This window comes from Lagenorhynchus albirostris, chromosome 2, assembly GCF_949774975.1.
Source record: "Lagenorhynchus albirostris chromosome 2, mLagAlb1.1, whole genome shotgun sequence".
NCBI lineage: Eukaryota > Metazoa > Chordata > Mammalia > Artiodactyla > Delphinidae > Lagenorhynchus > Lagenorhynchus albirostris.
The window spans coordinates 143,194,176-143,217,227 of record NC_083096.1 but is presented as its reverse complement, the minus strand read 5'-3'; the positions used below and the strand labels follow the sequence as shown (position 1 = coordinate 143,217,227).

Genomic DNA, 23,052 nt, shown 5'->3' with positions numbered 1-23,052 from the left:
CATTATCAACCCTAAGTAGCCTTTTCAGAAATTTTCTTCTTATCACTCCCCTATGACATTTTTACCCACATATACAATCTGTTTACATATTTTACGTGTATCTGTGATTTTATAAATAAAAAGTATCTGAGGCCTACTTTTTTTAACTTTTTAAGTTAAATTTTTTTTAAATTAATTTATTTATTTTTGGCCGCGTTGGGTCTTCGGTGCTGCACGTGGGCTTTCTCTAGTTGCGGCGAGCGGGGTCTACTCTTCATTGCGATGCACGGGCTTCTCATTGCAGTGGCTTCTCTTGTTGCGGAGCACAGGCTCTAGGTGCACGGGCTTCAGTAGTTGTGACACACGGGCTCAGGAGTTGTGGCTCGCTGGCTCTAGAGCACAGGTTCAGTACTTGTGGTGCACAGGCTTAGTTGCTCCACAGAATGTGGGATCCTCTCAGACCAGGGATTGAACCTGTGTCCCCGGCATTGGCAGGCAGATTCTTAACCACTGCACCACCAGGGAAATCCCAAGTTAAAATTTTAAAGGCTATTAGTATTTCACTTAATTTTATAACTGTATTTGCTGTTTAATGTAATATATTCCTTATATAAATTGTGATGATCAAATTACATATGCAAATTAACAATTTATATAATAACAGCAATGCAATCAAGTTTTTAAAAAATTAAACTCATTTTTCCAACAAAACACATTGAAAAAATTAATTTCCTACAATATTTAATAAACTTTGAACTTTTGCTTGCTCTGAGAAGAAACTTTTAATTTAATTAGCTACTAGATACTCATTAAAATATTACTGACATTTTTTTCTTGTCGGTACTTAGTATAACTAACGAAGGAAATAAATAATAAAAGGAACTAAATAATGAAGGAACTAAATAATAAAACAGAATATTTTTATTTAATTCTAAAAATCAAAGTCACACACAAAAGCAGAGAGAGGATCAAACATAACATCCACAAGGCAGCCAATGGCAACCAACTGACACACACAGACCACCTCTAGTGATGACTTCAAGATCAGTCATTTGAAAGTCCTCCAATCATCTATCCACCACAATTTTGTACCCCTGACCTTGCAGACACTCTGCATATCTTCCACAAAGTCAATGTCAGAGTAAATGGTGCTCAGGTGATATTTGAGAAAACTCAAAAAGAAATCAAACACTAAGATTTTGCAGGTAGGGTTAAGCTTTGGAGGGCCACAAACCATTATAATATCAAATGTTTTTTCACCTTCAAGACCAATTTTTGCCACCAAAAGAAACAGTATGAACCCTGCCAAGAATGCATGTTCTAGACAATATAGGTTCATTTTGAACTTCATATAAATGGATATATAGTGATTTATTTAACTCAACACTCTTTTTAGTAGTCATTCATGATGCTACATGTGGCTGTGGATCATTTATTTTCATTGCAGTAGAATATTCCACTGCATGAATTTATTCATCCATTCTACTGCTGGTGGACATTTGGGCTGGTTCTGGGTTTGAACCATTACAAACAATGCTGCCATAAACATTCTTATAAATATGTACCACGGCACATGTGCACAAGTTTGTCTAAATATATATCTGAGAAAGGAACTCCTAGGTAATAGTATATGCATCATATGTTCTACATCACTAGGTAATAATCAAACTTTTCCAAAGTGATTGTGCCCATCTACACTTGCATCAGATCATCCTCCAATCCTCTACAACATCACCCTCACTTGGTATTGTCAGACTAAAATTTTCTGCAACTTTTAGGAGGATAGTTAAATCTCGTAATGGTTTTAATTTACATTTTCCTGATTGAACATTTCATATATTTATTAATAATCTGAATTTCTTATCTTGTAAAATGCCTGGTTAAGGGTTTTTTTCTATTGGGTTGTATTTTTCTTATTGATCATAATAATATATATATAATTATCCATTTATATGATATTATCATATATAAATTATGTTACATACAATTACATATAGAATCTAATAATTAAATCTCTGGTAGTTATTCTAAATATAAGTCCTCTGTTAGTTACATGTGTTGCAAATATATTCTCCCACTTTATACTTGCTTTTTTCATGCTCTATGTTATCTTTAGATGAACATAACGTACTATCATTTTTCTTTATGTTTTGTTTTTGCATCTTGTTTGATAATCCTTACCTAAGGCTAAAGTCAAGCTTACCTATAAAACTCTTAATTGTACTTTTCACCTTTTGGTCTATAATCCACATAGAATTGATTTTTTTGTGCATGTTGTGAGATAGGGAGTCAATTTTGGTTTTGCCTTTATAGAAGCCCAACTGTCTCGGCATCATTTTTTTAAAAAGCCCTTTCACCACTGCTCCATAATGCTCCTATCAAAAATGAAGTGTCCACATATGTGTTGGTCTATTTGCATTCCAAGAAATATCCTGTTCCATCATCTCTTTGTCTAGCCCTCTGCTAACACCCTAATGTCCTAATTACAAAACAAATCTTAATATCTAGTAGGTCAAGTCCTGCTACCTTGTTATTTTTCCAATTCAGAAGTATCTTGTCTATACTTAGCCCTCTGCATTTCCTTATAAATCTTAGAGTTAGCTTGTCTATTTAAGACTAAGTAAATCTTCTGAGATTATGGTTGCGATATCACTGAATCTGTACATTAAATAGGAAGATTAATGTCACTAAAAGAAAAAAAAGGCTTCAGGGAATTCCCTGGTGGTCCAGCGGTTAGGACTCCGGAGCTTCCAATGCAGGGAGCACAGGTTCGATCCCTGGTTGGGGAACTAGGATCCTGCATGCCGTGCAGCATGGCCAAAATCAAAACAAAACAAAAAAACAAGGCTTCAAATCCATGAATAGTATTTCTCTCAATTTATTTAGGTCTTTTTAAATATCTCACAATAAGGTTTTAATATATTCTCCATGAAGAGGTCTTACACATAATTTTTGGGATGATTCTTGAGTGTCTGATTATTTGTGTAGCTTTTATAAACTTTTTTTAAATTTTAATTTCTAACTGTTGCTGATACATAGAAGTTGTACTTTTATATGTTAAACATAGTATCATTTTTATCATTTTTAATTTTTGCATATCAAGCTATCTCACTAAATTCTGTTAATGTTACTAATTTTTATATGTAGAAGATTTTAGATTTTCTATGTTCACAATCATATCATATGCTTTGACAGTTGTGTATTTTGCTTATTTTTCTTTCTTGCCTAATATAATAGAATGATGAACAGAAGCGATCACAACCCGTATCTCTGTCTTGTTCCTGATCTCAACTTGGAATCTTTCAAGGTTTCACCATTAAATATAAGGTCTGGTTTAAACTATCAAATATCATATTGAGAAAGCTGCCTTATACTCTATTTGCTAAGAGCATCTTTGTGAATAGATACTGAATTTCACCATGTGATATTTTTCTACATATACTGAGACATGGTTTTTCTCCTTCAATCTGACAATGCGATGAACAGCACTGATTTTCTGTTAACCCTACCTCATATTTCTAAGATGACCCCAACTCAGTACTGCTATATCAGCCTTTTTGTGAATCTGGTCTATATTTTTTCTTATATTATACTTTCTTAAATCAAGGTCATGCTACCTTCATAAATGAGGGAGGAATTATTTCTTCCTTCAATTTTTTGTACAACTCTAAACAAGTTTATTTTTGAGAAGTTTTTATTACTAATTTTTTTAATGATTATGAGTATGAAAACTTTTAAATTATAATTTCTCTTATGTGGGTTTTATAAATAATATTACTAAGAATTTGTGAACACCATCTAGTTTTTTCATTTACTGGAATAGGTTGTTCAAAATACCTTATTGTATTTTCAATATCTGCCAATATGTCTTAATTCTTTTCCATTCCTGATATTTGCACATACTCTTCTTTTTCCCTGACCAGTCTCATGAAATGTTTACCTATTTTGTCAGTTTTTTCAAACCAACATTTAGCTTTCTTGAAACTACCATATGTATATTGTTTCTATTGAGGAATAATTCACATACCACAAAATGCCCTTTTGAAGTACATAATTAAAGGGATTTTACTACATTCACAGAATTGTGTAAACATTACCACTGTCTAATTTCAGAAATTTTTCATTAACCCAAAAATAAACTCTGTACGGTCATTCCCCATTTCCTCATCCCTCCAGCCCCTGGCAAGCACTAATCTGCTTTTGGTCTCTATGGATTTGCCTATTTTGGACATTTCATATAAATGGAATCATACACTATGGGGCTTTCTGCATCTGGCCTCTTTCTCTTAGCATAACGTTTTCAAGATTCATTCATGTTGTATTACTTACCAGGACTTCATTCCCTTCTTATTGCCAAGTAATATTCCTTTGTATGGATGTGCTACATTTTGTTTATCCATTCATCAGTGGATTGACATTTAGGTTGTTTCTACTTTTGACCTATTATATATAACACTGCTACTAACACTCATGTAGAAGTTTTTGTGTAGATATATGTTTTCAATTCTGTAGAGTATGTATACTAAGAGTGGAACTTTTGGGTCATATGGTAACTCTATGTTTAACTTTTTTTTTTTTTTTAATATGTTTAACTTTTGAGGAAGTTTTCTAACTACATTTTCTAACACAGCTGAACCACCAGTAATGTACGGAAGTTCCAATTTATCCACACATTCACCAATAATTGTAAATGTTCTTCTTTTCAAAGTGGTATCTCATTGAAGTTTTTTTTTCTAATTGAAGTATAGTTGATTTACAATGTTGATTTCTGCATACAGCACAGTGACTCAGTTATACATATTCTTTTCCATTCTGATTTATCACAGGATATTGAACATAGTTCCCTGTGCTATAAAGTAGGACCTTGTTGTTTATTCATTCTATGTATACTAGTTTGCATTTGCTAATCCCAAACTCCCAATCCTTCCCTCCCCCACCCTCCTACCCCTTGGCAACCACAAGTCTGTTCTCTATGTCTGTGAGTCTGTTTCTGTTTCGTAGATATGTTCATTTGTGTACTATTTTAGATTCCACATATAAGTGATATCACATGGTATTTGTCTTTCTCTTTCTTACTTCACTTAGTAATGATATTGCTGCAAATGGCATTGTTTCATTCTTTTTTATGGCTGAGTAATATTCCATTGTATATACATACCACATCTTCTTTATCCATTCATCTGTAGATGGACATTTAGGTTGCTTCCATGTCTTGGCTATCTTAAACAGTGCTGCTATCAACACTGGGGTGCATGTATCTTTTCAAATTAGTTTTTGTCTTTTCCGGATATATGCCCAGGAGTGGGATTGCTGGATCATATGGTAACTCTATTTTTAGTTTTTTGAGGAACTGCCATAATGTTTTCCATAGTTGGTGAGAATTTATATTCCCACCAACAGTGTAAGAGGGTTCCCTTTTCTCCATACCTCTCCAACATTTATTATTTGTTGACTTTTTAATGATGGCTATTCTGACCAGTGTGAGGTGGTATCTCATTGTAGTTTTGACTTTCATTTTCCTAGTGACTAAGATGTTGAGCATATTTTCATGTGCTTATTGGCCACCTGAATATTTTCTTTGGAGAAATGTCTTATTCAAATCGTTTGCCCATTTTAAAACTGGGTTATTTGTTTTCTTATTGTTGAAACTAAAAGTTTTATATATATTCTGGATACTAGCACCTTAGCAGATAGATGATTTGTAAGTATTTTCTTCCATTCTGTGAGTTGTCTTTTCACTTTCTTCATAGGACCCTTTAAAGCAAAAAAGTGTTTAATTTCAGTGGAGTCCAGTTTATCTAGTTTTTCCTTTGTTGCTTCTGCTTTTGATGTCATACCTGAAAAACTATTGCCAAGTCCAAGGTTATGAAGATTTATGCCTATGTTCTCTTTAGAGTTTTATAGTTTTTGCTCTTACACCTAAGCATATGTCTCAATTTGTTAATATTTGTATATGGTATGAACAAAGGATCCAACGTCATTCTTTTGCATGTGGATATCCAGTTGTCACAGTAGCATTTGTTGAAAAACTATTCTTTCCCATTGAATTGCCTTGGCACCCTTGCAACTGACAATAAATGTAATGGTTTATTTCTGGAGCCTCAATTCTATTCCACTGAAGTATATGTCTATTCTTATGCCAGTACCATGTTGCCTTGATTACTGTAGATTTGAGTAAGTTTTGAAACTGGGAATATGAGTCCTTTAACTTTGTTCTTTTTCAAGATAATTTTGGCTATTCTTGGTCTCTTCCTTTCCATATGAATTTTAGAATCAGCTCATCAATTTCTTCAAAAAAGACAGCTGAAATTTTGATAAGGACTAAATTGAATCTGTAGACCAATTTGGGATGTATTGTCATCTTAACAATATTAACCCTTGTAATCTATGAACATGGGATGGCTTTCTATTAATTTAATTTGTTCTTTAATTTCTTTCAAAAAAATTTTTGTGGCTTTCCACAAACAACTCTTGCACCTCTTTTGTTAAATTTATTCCTAAGTATTTTATTCTTTTTAATGCTATTGTACAAGGAATTTTCTCTTAATTTCATTTTTGTATTTTTCATTGCTAGTGTATAAAAATACAACTGATTTTTGTACAATGATCTTGATCCTGCAACCCTGTTGAACTTGCTATTAGCTCTAATAGTTCATTTGTGGACTCTGTAGGATTATCCATATACAATGAGTTCCTATTATTTGTGGTAGTTATGTTTTCTAAAGTTGTCATGACTGCTGAATTAGCGAGTATTGAATGACTGTCCTAGGAGTAATACACATACACAAATTATGATCTTAAATCCTAAAGGTATCTCATTCTAGTTGATTCTCTTTTATTTCACAAAAGAGAAAATGAGGTTCAGAAGTGTTAAGGAAACTGCCTGAGGCCACTTCCCCAGTGGGTACCAGAGTTGGGACTCAAACTCCATAGAACTGGCTCCAGAGCCAGAGCTTCTCTTACTATATTGTACTGTCCCTTATCCTCTGGTCATTTCTGTATGAAAGCTGAAACAAAAAGGTAGAGTGTTGCCTTTTCAACCTCAGCTGAGAAGGTGTGTCAGGCAACTCAAATTTTTCACAACAATTTTCAAATTTTTTCCCAAATTTTTCACATGTCCATGAATGACTAGAAAAGCACTGCAAGTATTCATTTTGGAGTTACAAATAAATTTTAGTGAGTAGGTGAATTCTCCACAAATAATGAGAATCATCTGTACAAGATTATACCATCTGCAAATAGAGATAGTTTGACTTCTTTTCGAATCTGCATGATTTTATTTCATTTTCATGTCTAACTGCTCTAGCTAAAACCTCCACTTCAATGTTGAATAGAGGTGGACAGTGCTGATATCTTGATCCTAATCTTTGGGGAAATGCTTTCAACCTTTCACCATTAAGTATGATGTTAGTTGTGGGTTATTCAGATACCCTTTATCAGGTTGAGGAAGTTCCCTTTTATTCCTAGTTTATCAAGTGTTTTATAATGAGAGGGTGCTAGATTCTGTTACATGTTTTTTCTGTTTATATTGAGATGAATTTTGGAATGTGTTTTTGTCCTTTCTTCTATTAATATGGTATATTATGTTGATTGGGTTTTGTATGGTGAACTAACCTCGCAATCCTGGGATAAATCCCACCTGGATTGTGCATAATCCTTTTTATATGTTGCTGGATTCAGTTTTGTGGTTTTGTTGAGGATTTCTGCATCTCTATTCATAACAGATACTAGTCTGTAGTTTTCTTGTGCAATGATTGTCTAGTTTTGATATCAAAGTAATACCGGCTTCATAGAATGATTTAGGAAGTGTCCCTCCTCTTCTATATTTTGGAAGAATTTATGAAGCATTAGTGTTAATTCTTTAAATGTTTGGTAGAATTCACCAGTGAAGTCACCTGGGTCTATACTTTTCATTTGGTAAATTCTTGATTACTCATCCAATCTCTCATTACAGGTCTATGCAGATTTTCTGTCTTCTTAAGTCAGTGTCAATAGTTTTGTCTTTCTAGAAATTTGTCCATTTCGTCTCAGTTATCTATTTGTTGGCATAAAATAGTTCATAATATTCTATTATACTTTTTTATTTTGGTTAAGATCATACTAATGTTCACTCTTTCATTCCTCATTTTAATAATCTGAGCCTTCCTTTTTCTTGGTTAGTCTAGCCGAAAGTTTGTCAATTTTGTTCATCTTTTCAAATAACCAACTGTTGGTTTTATCTTCTATTGTTTTTCTATTCCCTATTTATTTCCACTCAAATTTTTATTATGTCCTTCCTTCTGCTTACTTGGGTTTAGATTGCTCTTCTTTGCCTTGTTAATTAAGATGGAAGTTTAGGGTCACTTGAGATCTTTCTTAATGGAGGTGTTTACAGTTATAAATTTCCCTCTGAGCACTGGTTTTGATGCATCCCATAATTTTTGTATGTTGTTTTCATTTTCATTAGTCTCTATTTTTTAAATTTCCCTTGTGATTTCTTTTTTGATCCATTGATTATTTAGGGTAAGGTTGTTTAATTTCTACAGATTCATGAAATTTCCCAAATTTCCTTCTGTTACTGATTTCTGATTTCATTACATTATAGCTAGAGAACATACTCTGTATAATTTCATCCTTTCAAATTTACTAGGAATAAATTTATTTTATGACCTAATATATATCTATGCTGGAGAAAAATACATGCTGCACTTAAGAAGAATGTGTATTTTGCTGATTTGGGGTGAAGTGTTCTGCAGATGTCTAGTTAGTTTATACTCTTGTTCATGTCTTCTGTTTCTTGTTGATCTACCTAGTTTGTTCTATCCTTTATTGAAAGTGGGATATTTACATTTGCAACTATTATTATTTGTGTATTTTTCCCCTCAATTCTGTCAGTTTTTGCTTTATGTATTTTGAGGTTCCTTTGAAAGATGAACTTATGTTTATAACTGTTATACCTTCTTGATGAACTGACCCTTTTATCATTACAAAATTCCCTTGTCTCTAGTAAAAAGTTTCATCTTAAAGTCTTATTTTGTCAGATATTAGTTCAATCACTCCAGCTCCCTTTTAATTACTATTTGTATGTATATCTTTTTTCATCTTCTTATTGCCAACCTATTGGTGTATTTTAATCTAAAGTGTGTCTCTTACAGACAGCATTTATAGCTGACGCATGTTTCTTTCCCCAGTCTGCCAGTACCTTGTCTTTTAATTGAAATGCTTAACCTGTTTACACTTAACTTAATTACTGATAAGACAGGATTTATATCTTCCTTTGCTATCTGTTTACTGTAAGTCTTATGTCTTTTTTCCCCTCTATTCCTCCATTGCTGACTTCTTTTTGTTAAAATAGATATTTTCTAGAGTACCATTTAAATTCCCTTGCCATTTCTTTTACTATATTTTTTTAGTTATTTTGTTAACTAACATCTTAACTTATAACAATCCATTTTGAATTAATACCAACTTAACTTCAGTAGTATACAAAAACTTCGCTCCCATATACCTGTTCTCTCTCCCTTCCTTTGTGTTATTATTGCCATACAAATGATGTCTTTATACATTACATGCCTATCAACACAGATTTATAATTTTTGCTTTATACAGTTAGTTATCTTTTAAATCAGATAGGAAAAAATTACAAAAAGTATATTTATACTTTCTTTTATATTTACCTATATAGTTAGCTTTACCAGTATGCTTTATTTCTTCATGTGGATTTGAGCGTCCTTTCATTGCAGTCTGAAGGACTCCATCCATCTAGTATGTCATATAGAGAAGATCTGCTAATGACAAACTTAAAACTTGGTTTTTAACTCATCTGAGATTGTCTTAATTTCTCCATTCAGAAGGATATTTTTGCTGGATATAAAATACGTGGTTTGTAGTCTTTTTCTTTCAGCACTTTGAATGTGTCATACCATTGCCTTCTTGCCTCCATGATTTCTGATGAGAAAGCACCTGTTTACCTTACCGAGATTAACTTTTATGAAAAAAGCTGCTCTTCTCTTGCGACTTTCAATATTCTTTTTACATTTGGCTTCTGACAGCTTGATTATAATGTGTCTTATTGTGAATGTCGTTGTTGTGAATACCACTGTGTTTATCCTTCTGGAAATCCTTGAGTTGCTTGAATGTGTAGATTTTGGTCTTTTATCAAATTTGGAAAGAGTTTGGCTATTATACCTTCAAGAATACTTTCTACCCTTTTCTCATTTCCTTTTGGAACGCCTATGATACACATGTTAGTATGCTTGATGGTGTCCCACAGATCTCTGAGGCTCTGTTTATTTTTCTTCATTCCTTTTCTTTATTTCTGTTCCTCAGACTGGACAATCCCAACTAACCTTTCTTCAAGTTTGTTTACTCTTCCCTCAGCTAACTCAAATCTTCTGTTGAGCCCTTCTAGTTAATTTTTCATTTGAGTTGTACTTCTCAACTCCAGAATTTCTCTTTGGTTCTATTTAATAATTTGTATCTCTTTATTGATGTTCTCTATTTAGTAAGACATCATTCTCATATTTTCCTTTAGTTCTTAGACAGTTTTCTTTAGCTCTTTGAACATAATTAAAATAGGTGATTTAGGGTAAAGAAGATGTGGCACATATATACAATGGAATATTACTCAGCCATAAAAAGAAATGAAATTGAGTTATTTGTAGTGAGGTGGATGGATCTAGAGTCTGTCATACACAGTGAAGTCAGAAAGAGAAAAACAAATACCATATGCTAACACATATATATGGAATCTAAAAAAAAAAAATGTTTCTGAAGAACCTATGGGCAGGACAGGAATAAAGACGCAGATCTAGAGAATGGACTTGAGGACACGGGGAGGGGGAAGGGTAAGTGGGGACGAAGTAAGAAAGTGGCATGGACTTATATATACTACCAAATGTAAAATAGCTAGTGGGAAGCAGCCACATAGCACAGGGAAATCAGATTAGTGCTTTGTGACCACCTAGAGGGGTGGGATAGGGAGGGTGGGAGGGAGATGCAAGAGGGAGGAGATATGGGGATATATGTATATGTATAGCTGATTCACTTTGTTATAAAGCAGAAACTAACACACCATTGTAAAGCAATTATACTCCAATAAAGATGTTAAAAAAAAAAAAAGGTGATTTAAAGTTTTTGCCTAGTAACTCCAGAATCTGGGCCTTCTTAGGGACAGTTTCTATTGACTACTGTTTTTCTGGTGTTCAGCCATACTTTCTGCATCCCTCATAACTTTCTGTTGAAAACAACATTTTAAATAATATAATGTGGCAACTCCGTAAATCAAGATTCTCCTCCCTCCTCAGGGTTTGTTATTATTGCTGTTTGCTGTTCTTACTGTGTATATATTTAGTACCTTTCTTAAACTAATTCTGTAAACTCCATATTCTTTGGCAAGTACAACCACTGCTTGGTTAGCTTAGTGATAATCTTTGGTTGAGGAGAGATTTCATTAAATGCCTTGCCAAGGGGTTGTCTGTGCATATTGGGGGATGCTTTCAACATTCAGTCAGGCAGTTTACAACTCTGCCTTAGCCATCACATCCTGCTTGCCCAGAGACTCAAGGTCAACCATGGTGACAGCTTAAGGCATTCTTAGGTCTTTCTTGAGCAGGCACACAGCCCTGGACATGACACAGCTATATGCACATATGTGACCTTCAAAATTTCCAGGAATATACTGGAGCTTTTCAAAGCCCCTTAGGATATCTCATTTTCCAGTTTTTCCTTTTAAGCTTTTTGAATAGCCTATTTGTTTGCCCCAACTGTTATCCACTGCCTCAGGTAGTCATAAAGGTAAACAACTTCCATCCAAATGTTTTCAACAAATGCCTCCAGAGAAAGATTTCTGCAAATGGGTGAGCTCCCAGTCAGGCCAAATACATAAAAATCCATGAATGGTGGTTCCCAGGAAATTACCAGACAGGTCAAATAATAAAGATTCTCCAGAATGATGTTTTTAGAGAGCTCTAAATCCATCCAGCCCCCTTCAGTGGCTGCTAGACTGCTGTTTTTTACTGAGATTGTGGGACCTCTTTGTTTTTGAGACTACTGTAGAGCTGGGTAGAGGGCAATGGAAATAGGGCAAGTTAAAATGCCACAAAACTCACTGTTCTTAGTAAGATTTAGTCACTCACTTGAATGAATACTCCTTGGATTGTTGCAAGCTTTTGGTTATTTCCAGAGTTCTGAAAAAGTTGATTTTGACAATTTTTGGCAATGTTCTCATTGCTTTTATAGAGGAGGGGCTTTTTGGAGGTCCTATTTCACCATTCTTCTGAGGTCAGTCTGCTTTTTATTTCATTTATTTTCATCACTTCTTTCTTCTTTCTTTGGGCATACTTTGCTGGTCTTACTCAGACTTCCTGAGATTGATCAGCTCATTAATTTTAAGCCATTCTTCTTTTCTAGCATATACATTTAAGATTATATATTTCCCTCTAAGTACTACTATAGCTGCATCCCACAACTTTTGTTCTATAATATTTTTATAATTCAGTATAAAATACTTTCTAATTTCTGATATGCTTTCGTCTTTTACCCAGGTGTTTCTTAGAAATATATTTAATTTCCAAACATAAGGCAATGTTCTAGTCGGCTTTCTGCTTCTGATTTCTAGCTAAAATTTAACTGTACACTGTGTTCAGAAGACATAATTAATATGGTTTCAATGCTTTGAAATTTGAGACTGAACTTGTGGCTTAAAATAGGGTCAACTGAAAAAATTTTGTAGTTGGAAAGTGTTAATTAGGCATTCTGTATACATCTATGAAAAAAAGTGGTAATCCTTTTGTTATAATCTTCTACATCCTTATTGATTTTACGGTTGTTCTATCAATTACTGAGAAAGGGGTGTTAAATCTCCCACTGCAGTTGGTTACTTGTTCATTGGTCTTTATATATGATTTACTGTGAGGCTATGTTAGTAGATGTGTTCAAACTGGAAATAATTATGTCTTCCTAGTTAAGTTTTATCAATATGAAGTGAGCCTTTTGAGCAACAGTAATATTTTTTCCAAGCCTTACATCTAAGTCTTGAAAACTATTTGATTGGGTTTTTAAAAATCCAGTCTGACAATGTTTAATTGGAAATTAATCCACTTACATTTAATGAGAATTACTGTTATATATGGATCAACATCTACCTCCATCCTACTTTGTACTGCTTCTCCCACTTGTTCTGTCTCTCCTACTACTTTTTTTTCTTTGAATTTATTATTAAAAAGAATTATTCCAAATGTTTTCCCTGTACTGGTTTCGAATTTTTACGCTCAAATTGTGTTCTTTTAGAAGTTACCCTTGAAAATATTACACGTATCCTTTTAACTTATCAATGTCTAACGTTAATCAATACCTTAGAAAAATACCTTTTTCTCCATCATCATTATTCCTGATTGATATGTTATTGTTGCTTTAATTCTGTATACTTTTTAAGTTTTTTAATTACTGTTTTAAGTAATCAATGTTCATTTATATTTATTCACATAAAATGACTCTCATTGTTCTTCTTTTTTTTTTTACATCTCTGATCTGCATTTTCCTTCTGCCTGAAATAAATTCTTTAAATTTCCTTTGGTAAGTTGGCTGGTGGCACACACTCTCAATTGTGTGTCTAAAGGTCTATTTTACAATCATTCTTACAAGATATTTTTTGCTTGGTGTAGAATTTGTGGTTGGTAGTTATTTTCTTTCAGGCTATTACAGATATCCCACTATCTTTTTTTTTTTTTTTTTTTTGCGGTACACGGGCCTCACTGTTGTGGCCTCTCCCGTTGCGGAGCGCAGGCTCCGGATGCGCAGGCTCTGGATGCGCAGCCTCAGCGGCCATGGCTCACAGGCCTAGCCGCTCCGCGGCATGTGGGAACTTACCGGACCGGGGCACAAACCTGTGTCCCCTGCATCGGCAGGCGGACTCTCAACCACTGCGCCACCAGGGAAGCCCCCCCACTATCTTTTAGCTTCCACTACTGCTGTTGAAAAGTCATCCATCAGACTAACTAATATGACTTTGAAGGAGTTCTGCCCTTCCATCTTGCAAAGATTTTCTATATTTGGTTTTCTGTAGTCACTATATCTTTCTATATGTGGATGTCTTTTAATATACACTTTTGGAATTAGTTAAACTTCTTTAACGTCTGATTTGATGTTCTGGAAATTTTCCAGTGACCAAACCTTCAAGTATTTTGTCTACTCTATCTTTCTCTCCTCTCCTTCTAGGACCCCAGGTAAATACATATTTGACATTTTCACTCTATCCACTATGCCCCTTTTCCTTTTTTTCTGTACCTTTCATCTTTTTTCTCTTCATACTGTATTAGGGATTTCTTTTGGTCTATCTTCCAATTCACAAATTCTATCTTCATCTATAGCTACTCTTTTCTTAAACTTGTCCATTGGGTTTCAATTTCAATTATCATGTCTCAGTTCAAAATGCTCTTTCTTTTTTTTATATTTCAAATCCCATAGGTCACATTTTATAGTTTCCTATGCCTTGCAACTGTATTCAAACTTGTCCCTTATTTCTTTAAAATTGAATCGTTTTTGTAATCGTACATTCCAATCTCTAAGATTTCTAAGGCATTAAAAGTCTTTTTCTGTTTTCTGTTCTCATTCATGTTGTCTTGTTTTGTTGTGTGCCTGCTTATGTGTGACTGAATGCTGGTCACTCTACTTGAAAAACTGTTTATAGGAGTAATGTAAAGCATAAAATAAAGGTATTTTCCTTTTGAGAGGATTTGTGTTTGCTTCTCTTGGGCATCAGAGAACACTACCAGCTCTGGACCATGTTAAATCACAATCAAGGCTTAAGGTTTGCTAGACAACTCAGGCATTTTGAAAGCAGGCTGTAATTCCTCAGGATGGCTAATCCATTTCTTCAACCTGAGGGTGATGCCTTCTGGAGTCCCAGTTTATCATGAGAAGGGCATCCTGTTAGACATCCCACCATATGAACATCCTGGGCTTTGATAATTCTTGCTCTTGCCCTGAAATACTGATAAACCAAAGTTCAAATTTACTGAAATTAGCAAATGCCACCAGGGCAAAAGCAGCTTCCATTCTCATTTACTTACTAGAGTAAAAATTCAGTCATCTCCTCAACTTTTTATTTAAATGATTCAAGATACTGATAAACAATGTGACCTGTGAAGGAATTGGATTTTAGTGACTTATTAAAAAATACTGGCACTTAATCCACGCTATATAAGAGTCCTTTGAAAATGATCCAAAGACTTTTTATGCCTTACTAACTGTAGAAGTGTAATATTTTCATATTTATTATAGTATAGGCAATGCTTAATGCTCTACCACTATCTACCATTTATGGCATGAATTCATGGTTTGATATTCTTATTTATTTCTCCTATTAAGCAGTAGCATTCTTCTTATTAATTCTGATAGGTTCTTTTTCTTTTAAGTAGAAATAATCTATAATAAATGTGTAAATATCTTTTGATTTCCTGAAGTAGTCCTTAGATTTCAAATACATAGAATTTCTTAAGAAGAAATGAAACAAGTTCTTTAACTAAACTTTATACCAAGTTGCATCATCTCTGAGGTGGTCAGAATTTATTCAACATATCCCTTGCCTATTCTTTTTTCCAATGAAGTGGATTTTTTCCTTCTTTATATCTGGATATAACCAAATATAAAGTCATGAGAATTCAACTTGTCTACTGCTTAAGCTTTCTTCACACATAAAGACCTGTTTCGATGTTGTGAAACTTGGAAGCTGAAAACTTTGAAACAAGAGCAAACATGCAGTCATCCTAAAAGTATTCCTAATTTTCTCATGGCTTTTTTTTTTCTTTTTGGCCGTGCGGCATGTGGGATCTTAGTTCCCCAACCAGGGATTGAACCTGCACCCCCTGAAATGGAAGCGTGGAGTCTTAACCACTGGACGGCCAGGAAAGTCCCAGAGTATTCCTAATTTTCTAAGTTTATAGAAAAGATAAATTTGGGCATCATTTGCATTGCCTTTGTTAATTTCTTTTGTCTCTATTCTTTTGTTTGTTATTTGGGAATTAAATGTTTAATTAGAGAAACACTGAGATCAGATATATGTGCTATAAGCATGTCCTTAAGTATATGATTAAAAAAGAGCTATAAACTAGTTCACTGAATGTAAGTTAGACAGCCATATTTTAGATTAATGAAGAAAAACCACTAAGTTGTATCCTATTATAAATATTGTCATCAAAGTAATTGTATCAATTTTAATGGAAATTTGGCATTGTTTTAGGAAAAAAAGTTGTTAATTTGGGGGTTCAAGAACACATAAAGGGGCAGTGGTTGAGAGTCCGCCTGCCGATGCAGGGGACAAGGGTTCATGCCCCGGTCCGGGAAGATCCCACATGCCATGGAGAGGCTGGGCCCGTGAGCCATGGCCGCTGAGCCTGCGCGTCTGGAGCCTGTGCTCCGCAACGGGAGAGGCCACAACAGTGAGAGGTCCGCGTACCGCAAAAAAAAAAAAAAAAAAAAAGAAAAAGAAAAGAAGAACACATAAAATATTTATTTCATTGAAAATAATGGTATATGCTTTCAACTTACAGGAATTTACCTAAAAGTTTTCTCAGGGTCAAATTAATCTCTTAAGGGATGAGACAATTTAAGAAAACTGGACCTTTGTCATGTTTTGAGATTTTTTTTTTGCCATTTCTGTTTTGATTTTATGGCATTTTTTTCTATTAAAGAAAAACTGTGTTAATTCATTCAAGAAATATCAAGTATCTGCCAAATTCTTGATGCTGGAGATATATCAACAAAAAATAGTCCAAAATTTCTGCCCTCAGGGCTTACATTATACTGGTCAAACTTGAGATTTCTTTTTTTTATATTTCAATCTTATATTTATCTAGATTTTGGTATAAAGTGACTCCTTTTTTTCCAGCGTAGGCTTTGGTTTACAAACTTGTGATAGCAAAGCTCTACTAATGCCCTGACATAAACTTTCTAGAAGACAATTTTGCAGTGAGTATCAAAAGTTCTTCTAAAAAAAGCTTTAAAAATATTCATGAAAATAGAAATTTCACTCCTTAGAACTTAACTAAAAGAAATAATTAAGGATGTACACAAAGATTAGGATATTCATCATAGCATTACAATACTAGAAAACTGGAAACAATTCAACTGTCCAATAATATGTGACTGGCTGAACAGATTATGGTACTTCTATATAATATGAATCATAAACAATCACTTAAAATCATGCTTTATAAATTATAAAATTATATGTAAAAGTGATATACCTTGTTTAAAAATATGAAAAGATATGAACAAGCTGATCCCATATACGAGTATAAATAGCTATATTCCAAAATATCAATCACAGTTAACTCTAGATTATGAAATTGGGAGCAATCTTATCTCTTTTTGCTTCTCTGTTTTTCCATATTTTCTACTAAATTAGAAAATAACAATTGCAATAATGAGTCAATAGAGACTATGTTATGTACAAAACTCAAAAGGTGTTTAAAGGGCTTCAGTTTAATCTTTAAAACAAAGACTAAGGATTACAAAACAAGAGCCAAGGCGTATTTATAATTTGCTCTTTTCTCCAAATAAAGTATTGTGACAATTCTACAGAATTAGAACACTGCTAGAAAAGTAATACCATAGAATAATGCCCAATATTTCCAATTGTAAGGTGGCATTAGATAATCAAAATAAAAATACATTTTGAGTTAATTACCTATCCAGGGCTTCTTTGAAGTACTTCCTCTGGACATCAAACTGAAAGACTGTACGTTCACAATCCGTTGAAGCATTATCACTACCCCCATGTTTCTTCAGGAAGGCGTCAAACCCATTCTCATCTGGATATTTCAAACTACCCATGAATACCACTAAGTGGAAAGAACACAAAGTCACAGAACACAAAGATACAGACAATGTTTTTATTAACAAGGATGAAATTTCTCATATGCAGAAAAAAAAAAAAGAAGAAAATATGTCATGAACAATGGTTACGTCTGGATAATACTTTCTTCATTACACTTCTGTTTTTGTAATTTTCTATAACGTTCATATATTACTTTTATTCTCAAAGCCTAAACATTTTATTTTTAATGAAAGAAATACATAATTTATTTGTGAAAAGGTTAAAATGTAAACACAGACATATAAACAGATTAATTTCTACTGTAAAATCTCATGAGAAGTTTACCCTCAACTATTGAATAGCTTAGAAAACCAGAACACAAAAAAATGAGTAATTTAAGTATCATAACTGTATAGCATTCACAAAGGTTTTACTTGGGTACATTCATAATTAAACTGAAGATTTTCTGTTTTATTTTGATATTAATCATGCCTTTTTATTTTATTTCTGATGCTTTGACATCTTGAGGCCTTGCCAGCCCTGGAAGAGACTGCCCCTCCCAAGGCTACAGACTAAATTCCTAGAGGTTAGCAATTTTCTCCTGATTTGTTGGGCTTCCTGTACCTGAATAATAAAACCTACATTTTAAAATAGTTTTCTAAGTGGTTTCACTCTAATCTTCAAAATAAGTGCACTCAAGGAGATTAAAATTAAGTCTTCCCCTATGATATCCACTAACATTTTTTCTTAGTTTTTCTCTTATTAAACAAATTATAATTCTACCAAACCAGTTACTTATCTTTGAAATCATTTCATTCAAATTTAGAGGGAAAAACACACCCGGGAATGATATTTTACAAAGATCTTACTGTGCTCCAAAAAGTGTGCCAGCCCTGGCAGGTCATCTGGATCAGCAAAACTCCCAACTCCAACACAAAGAGCCGCTGCAGACTGGAGTAAGTAGAACACATACAAATAAACAGTGAGTCAATCCTAAAGGAATAATATTATCATCTCATTTTAAAGATTCACTTGGAGATGGACTTTTTCCAATAGAAAGTAACAAAATTCTTTCCCTGAGAATCAGGAGGAGCAGCAAAGTGAAACTCACCAGAACTGTGTCAGTTTCACCCTGCTGCTCCTCCTCTTGCCATCCTGCCAAATGCTGAAGAGGTGCAGACCTAAGGAAAAAAGCAGAAACAGACAGAAAAAAGCAAAGGGGGACTGGCCAGCCCACCCAAGTATTATATTGTGCCAGCATTTCAAAGTTCTGGACGAAGTTTGTTTCCTGATTTATCAGATTTCAGAAATCTGCAGAAGTAATATACCTGAGTAGATTCTGTCCTAAAGATCTCTAAGCAATTAAAGGCTCTCTGTGTTCAGTAACTCAGTTACTAGATGGAAACTTCTCAATATGTTACTCAGAAAATCTTGTTTTTATTAAAACAGGGCATAAAATAACAAGTCAGGAAAACATCTAACAAAGAAAATAAATAAATGGTTAAGAAAGAAAATCTTTAACTATTAAAAAACTACAGAACTAAACTTTAAAGAGGCTTTTTAGTTCTTCACTTCTTATTGAAGATATATAAAATACTTATTGGTTGATATTCTCCCAATACCTTGGGAAAATCAGTTTCCAACAAAATAGATGGTCAGGAGGCATACCAAATTCTGCATTTAAAATGATCAGGGCATACCATTATATCATTATAAGTTAAAAGATACAAAAGGGGAGAGAAAAATAGTCAATTTGAATCCTTCAGGATAGAAAGTTGAATTATTAACTTTCCCAAATTTTACAAATGTCAATTTTAAAGGGCTAACAGATTCGATGACACAAGACTGTTTTGATAAATGGTTATCCTCTTAGAGGGCTTTTAAAAAATAGCATACACCTGGTATAAAGTCTAACCATGTGTCAGAGGAGAAAAAAAAAAAAAGTACGTTTTTGGAAGAACCAAATAGTCTCACTTGATACCATAAATCCCATACTTAAGCCTTAGGCACATAAACTCAGTTACAACATGAGGGAATATCCACTTCTTTAAGGCACAGTCTAACCTGTTCTGTGATGTTTAATAGATGCCTAACCTGCTTTCAGCTCCAACTACCCCATAAAGTTTTCTTGTCTCGACCAGCAGGGTTGAAGACATTTTTGTATAAGTTGACTTAAACCACAGTCTATCAGTCAGCTTTGACAACAGCAAAAACAGGCTCTGCAATTGCTAGAAAAGAAATTCATACTTGAGAATTATCTACCCAAGAAATTCATACTTGAAAAATTCATACTTGAGAATTGACTTAAGAAAGGCCTAAACAAATCATAATTCAGCATATATCATATTTAAATTCCAATCTTGTTAATTTATCAAAGCTTTCAGATTAAGAACAATTTCCTTTTGAGAGGAAGAAAATAGAGGGGATAAAAATGATAACTCAAAAGAGTAGTTAACTTGCTAATTAGGTAAAAGTTCTCCAAAAACCTCAAAATTTTTTCTTCCCACTACCCTTATAAATTCACATATTTATCTTGAACACATTTCACATTTTTCAAACAAAAAATCATAAAACCGCTGCAAACCCTATACTACTCTTAAGCCACCTCTTACCTAGACTATCTACGTTATTTCCCTTTTGTAGGCATTTATTCATTCAATGAATATAAATCATTTTCCCAGATCATGGGATCAAAGGAAAGCCTTTCACTCGTGTACCCACTGCATCTGAATCTAAACAATTCGATCTCTTCTTCAAATTGCATTAGGTTCCTCCATTCCTTTCTAATATCCAGAGAATTAGCTATCAATATCTTATGAGGGAATATATCATACCAAGTTCTCAGAAAAGAAAGGCAGCATCTAAGCCATTTTTTAAATGATCTCTAGAATGTGACCTTACTGCTTCTAGACGAGGTAACATTTGGAGTTTGATGCACTTAAGCAAGATAAAAAGGGGTACCCAAAATACTGGATGCACATATTCATTTGTCAAAGAGGTTCACAATTTCTGTATAAATCTAAGATATTTTATTATATCTTGACAATAAAATTGGCTGTCAAAACAATTCTTAATTTAATCCTAGAGTTTTGCTCATCAGTTGATAGAAGGTATACAGAAGTCCAAAACACAGGAAAAGCTACAAATAGACAGACATATAGAAAGAAACTTACAGACAAGGAATATTCAGTTATGAAGTTATAACACAGTAAGTTTTGGAGCTAAAATGGACTTTAAAATTTATGTAACCTAATTCTCTTGTTTTAGAAATGAGAAAAAAATGAGAAAATGAAAAGGCCTAAGATCATTCAGAAAGATAGTGACAGACTCAGAATTAGAATTCAGGTTTCCTGACTGTCAATGTTCTTTCCATTTCTGACTTTTATCATTTCTTCCCTTCTATTATTCCTCTATTTGGAATTACTAGATCTATTTTAAATTAAAAGTGAATTTATTAATTCCCAATTTACTTACAAAGACTTTAGTATAAACTATCAAGTAGCATATATATATATTTTTTTTTTCCCCCAGTGTTTTGGTTTTCATCCCTAAAGCTTTCCAAGCTAAAACCACTTGACCTATCTTGCTCTCCCAAAACAGGCATCACTCACAATCTGAATAGCAAGGGCAAATAGCTTCTTTAAACATGACTCAATCCCTCCAACACAATTCTCCAACACATTCACAATTCTTGTGAAAGAATTGCCACAATCTTCTTTAAAAAAAAAATTTTTTTTTCCAGGAAGAGTATCTATCAAAGAATTTATTTAGGCCATATCTGCTACTTAAATCTCACATCTTCACACTTTGAGAGCTGACTTTATAGTATTATACATATGACCTTTAGATTTTAGTGTTAATAATCTGAACTTTAATTCATCTTTGAGGACTGTACCATGTTGAATGCATTATCAATATTCAAGATACTAGCTTTAACAAAATTTGCTGATCAATTCCACTATAATAGCTCCAGAATATTATCCTCCAATATAGGTATTTCCTACTGCAAAATGGAAACATTCTTAAAAAAATATCCAGAGAGGAAAATTATCTCTATAAAGCCCTACTTATCTATTCACCTATTGTCATTATATGTTTCACTAACTAAGCTCAACTCCCCATTTCTATTTCATTTCTTCCAATTTACTTATTATTTATTCAGACCTCTGGTGCTTCCTCATAAAAAGAGATAAATCAGATTCAATTACCAAGACAGAAATTACCCATTTGAGGACTCTTAGAACCCTAGGCCCAGGTGAGGACTCTACACTAGCCTTGTTCTTTTATTATGCTTTTTCCAGTCTCTCCAAGGATGATACTCTCTCTTATTCCTCTATCCCAGGCTAAGAATTATGCGGATCCTCACCTCCAGACATTTGTTTTTAAAACATATAACGCAGTCAAATACTACCAGTGATTACCTCTGAGAGTTATGGTTATGGGCAACTTTTATATTTTTGTTTTTCTTTATTTTCCATTAGCTTCTATAATAAGCATTTGTCACTTTTAAAATTAGAGCAAAACATTTTTTTAAATGTAATCTTTATACAGAATAAATATACCTTTACTAAGATCAAAAGATATATATTTCCTTTTGGCCATTAAGAGATAAACATAACTTTGGAACTTATCCCAAAGAATTCCCAAATTAGAAAAAGATATAACAGACATGATTCACACCTGTTTTTCGGTGGTTTTCTTTCTAGCTTCTGCCCTCTCTTCTAATTCTTCCAATTCATTATCCTCAGTATCAAGATCATCATCATCATGTTCATCATCATCATCAAACTCATCTTCATCATCAAAACCCTCTTCATCATCATCTTCTATTTCCGCTCCAGAATCTTCATCATCATCGTCGTCGTCGTCATCATCTTCTTCTTCTTCTTCCTCCTCTTCTTCTTCCTCTTCATCATCTGTTGCATCACCCATTTTACCTTCCACATTACTTAGGTCTGAAATCAAAAGTGCCTGCAAGCCATTTCGTAATTTGATGTATCTAAAAAAAAAAAAAGAAAAAAAAATCACAAAACATTTGAGTCAGCCATTCATTATAGTACACCAATGCAAGTGATCAGCTTACCAGAATTATTTTAAAAATCCAAGTACACACACACACACACACACACACACTATTTTTAAACTAATGAAAACTGGTTGATTGTGAGGAGAACCTCAAAAGCTTATCAGTTTCCAAGTATCTACAGGGAAAGGATAAGAGAGATGCTTCCCTGTTTGTATTTTCTAAATACAGGGAATCTACCCTGTTTGTATTT

At 33.6% G+C, this 23,052-nt stretch overlaps 1 protein-coding gene across 3 annotated transcripts in view; it reads right to left on the bottom strand.

The window, feature by feature from the left end:
• The window catches only part of NRDC (nardilysin convertase), a 91,427-nt gene that overhangs the window by 46,358 nt on the left and 22,017 nt on the right, over positions 1-23,052 (bottom strand). For 2 of the 3 annotated variants that reach the window (XM_060140086.1, XM_060140085.1), the window contains exons 2-6: positions 22,457-22,775; positions 19,871-20,004; positions 18,888-18,957; positions 18,646-18,727; positions 17,648-17,801 (exon numbers count right to left, since the gene is read on the bottom strand). In XM_060140086.1, coding sequence (XP_059996069.1) covers positions 17,648-17,801; positions 18,646-18,727; positions 18,888-18,957; positions 19,871-20,004; positions 22,457-22,775 — 759 coding nt within the window. The remainder of the gene's footprint in view (positions 1-17,647; positions 17,802-18,645; positions 18,728-18,887; positions 18,958-19,870; positions 20,005-22,456; positions 22,776-23,052) is intronic. The other variant, XM_060140087.1, reaches the window with a different exon arrangement.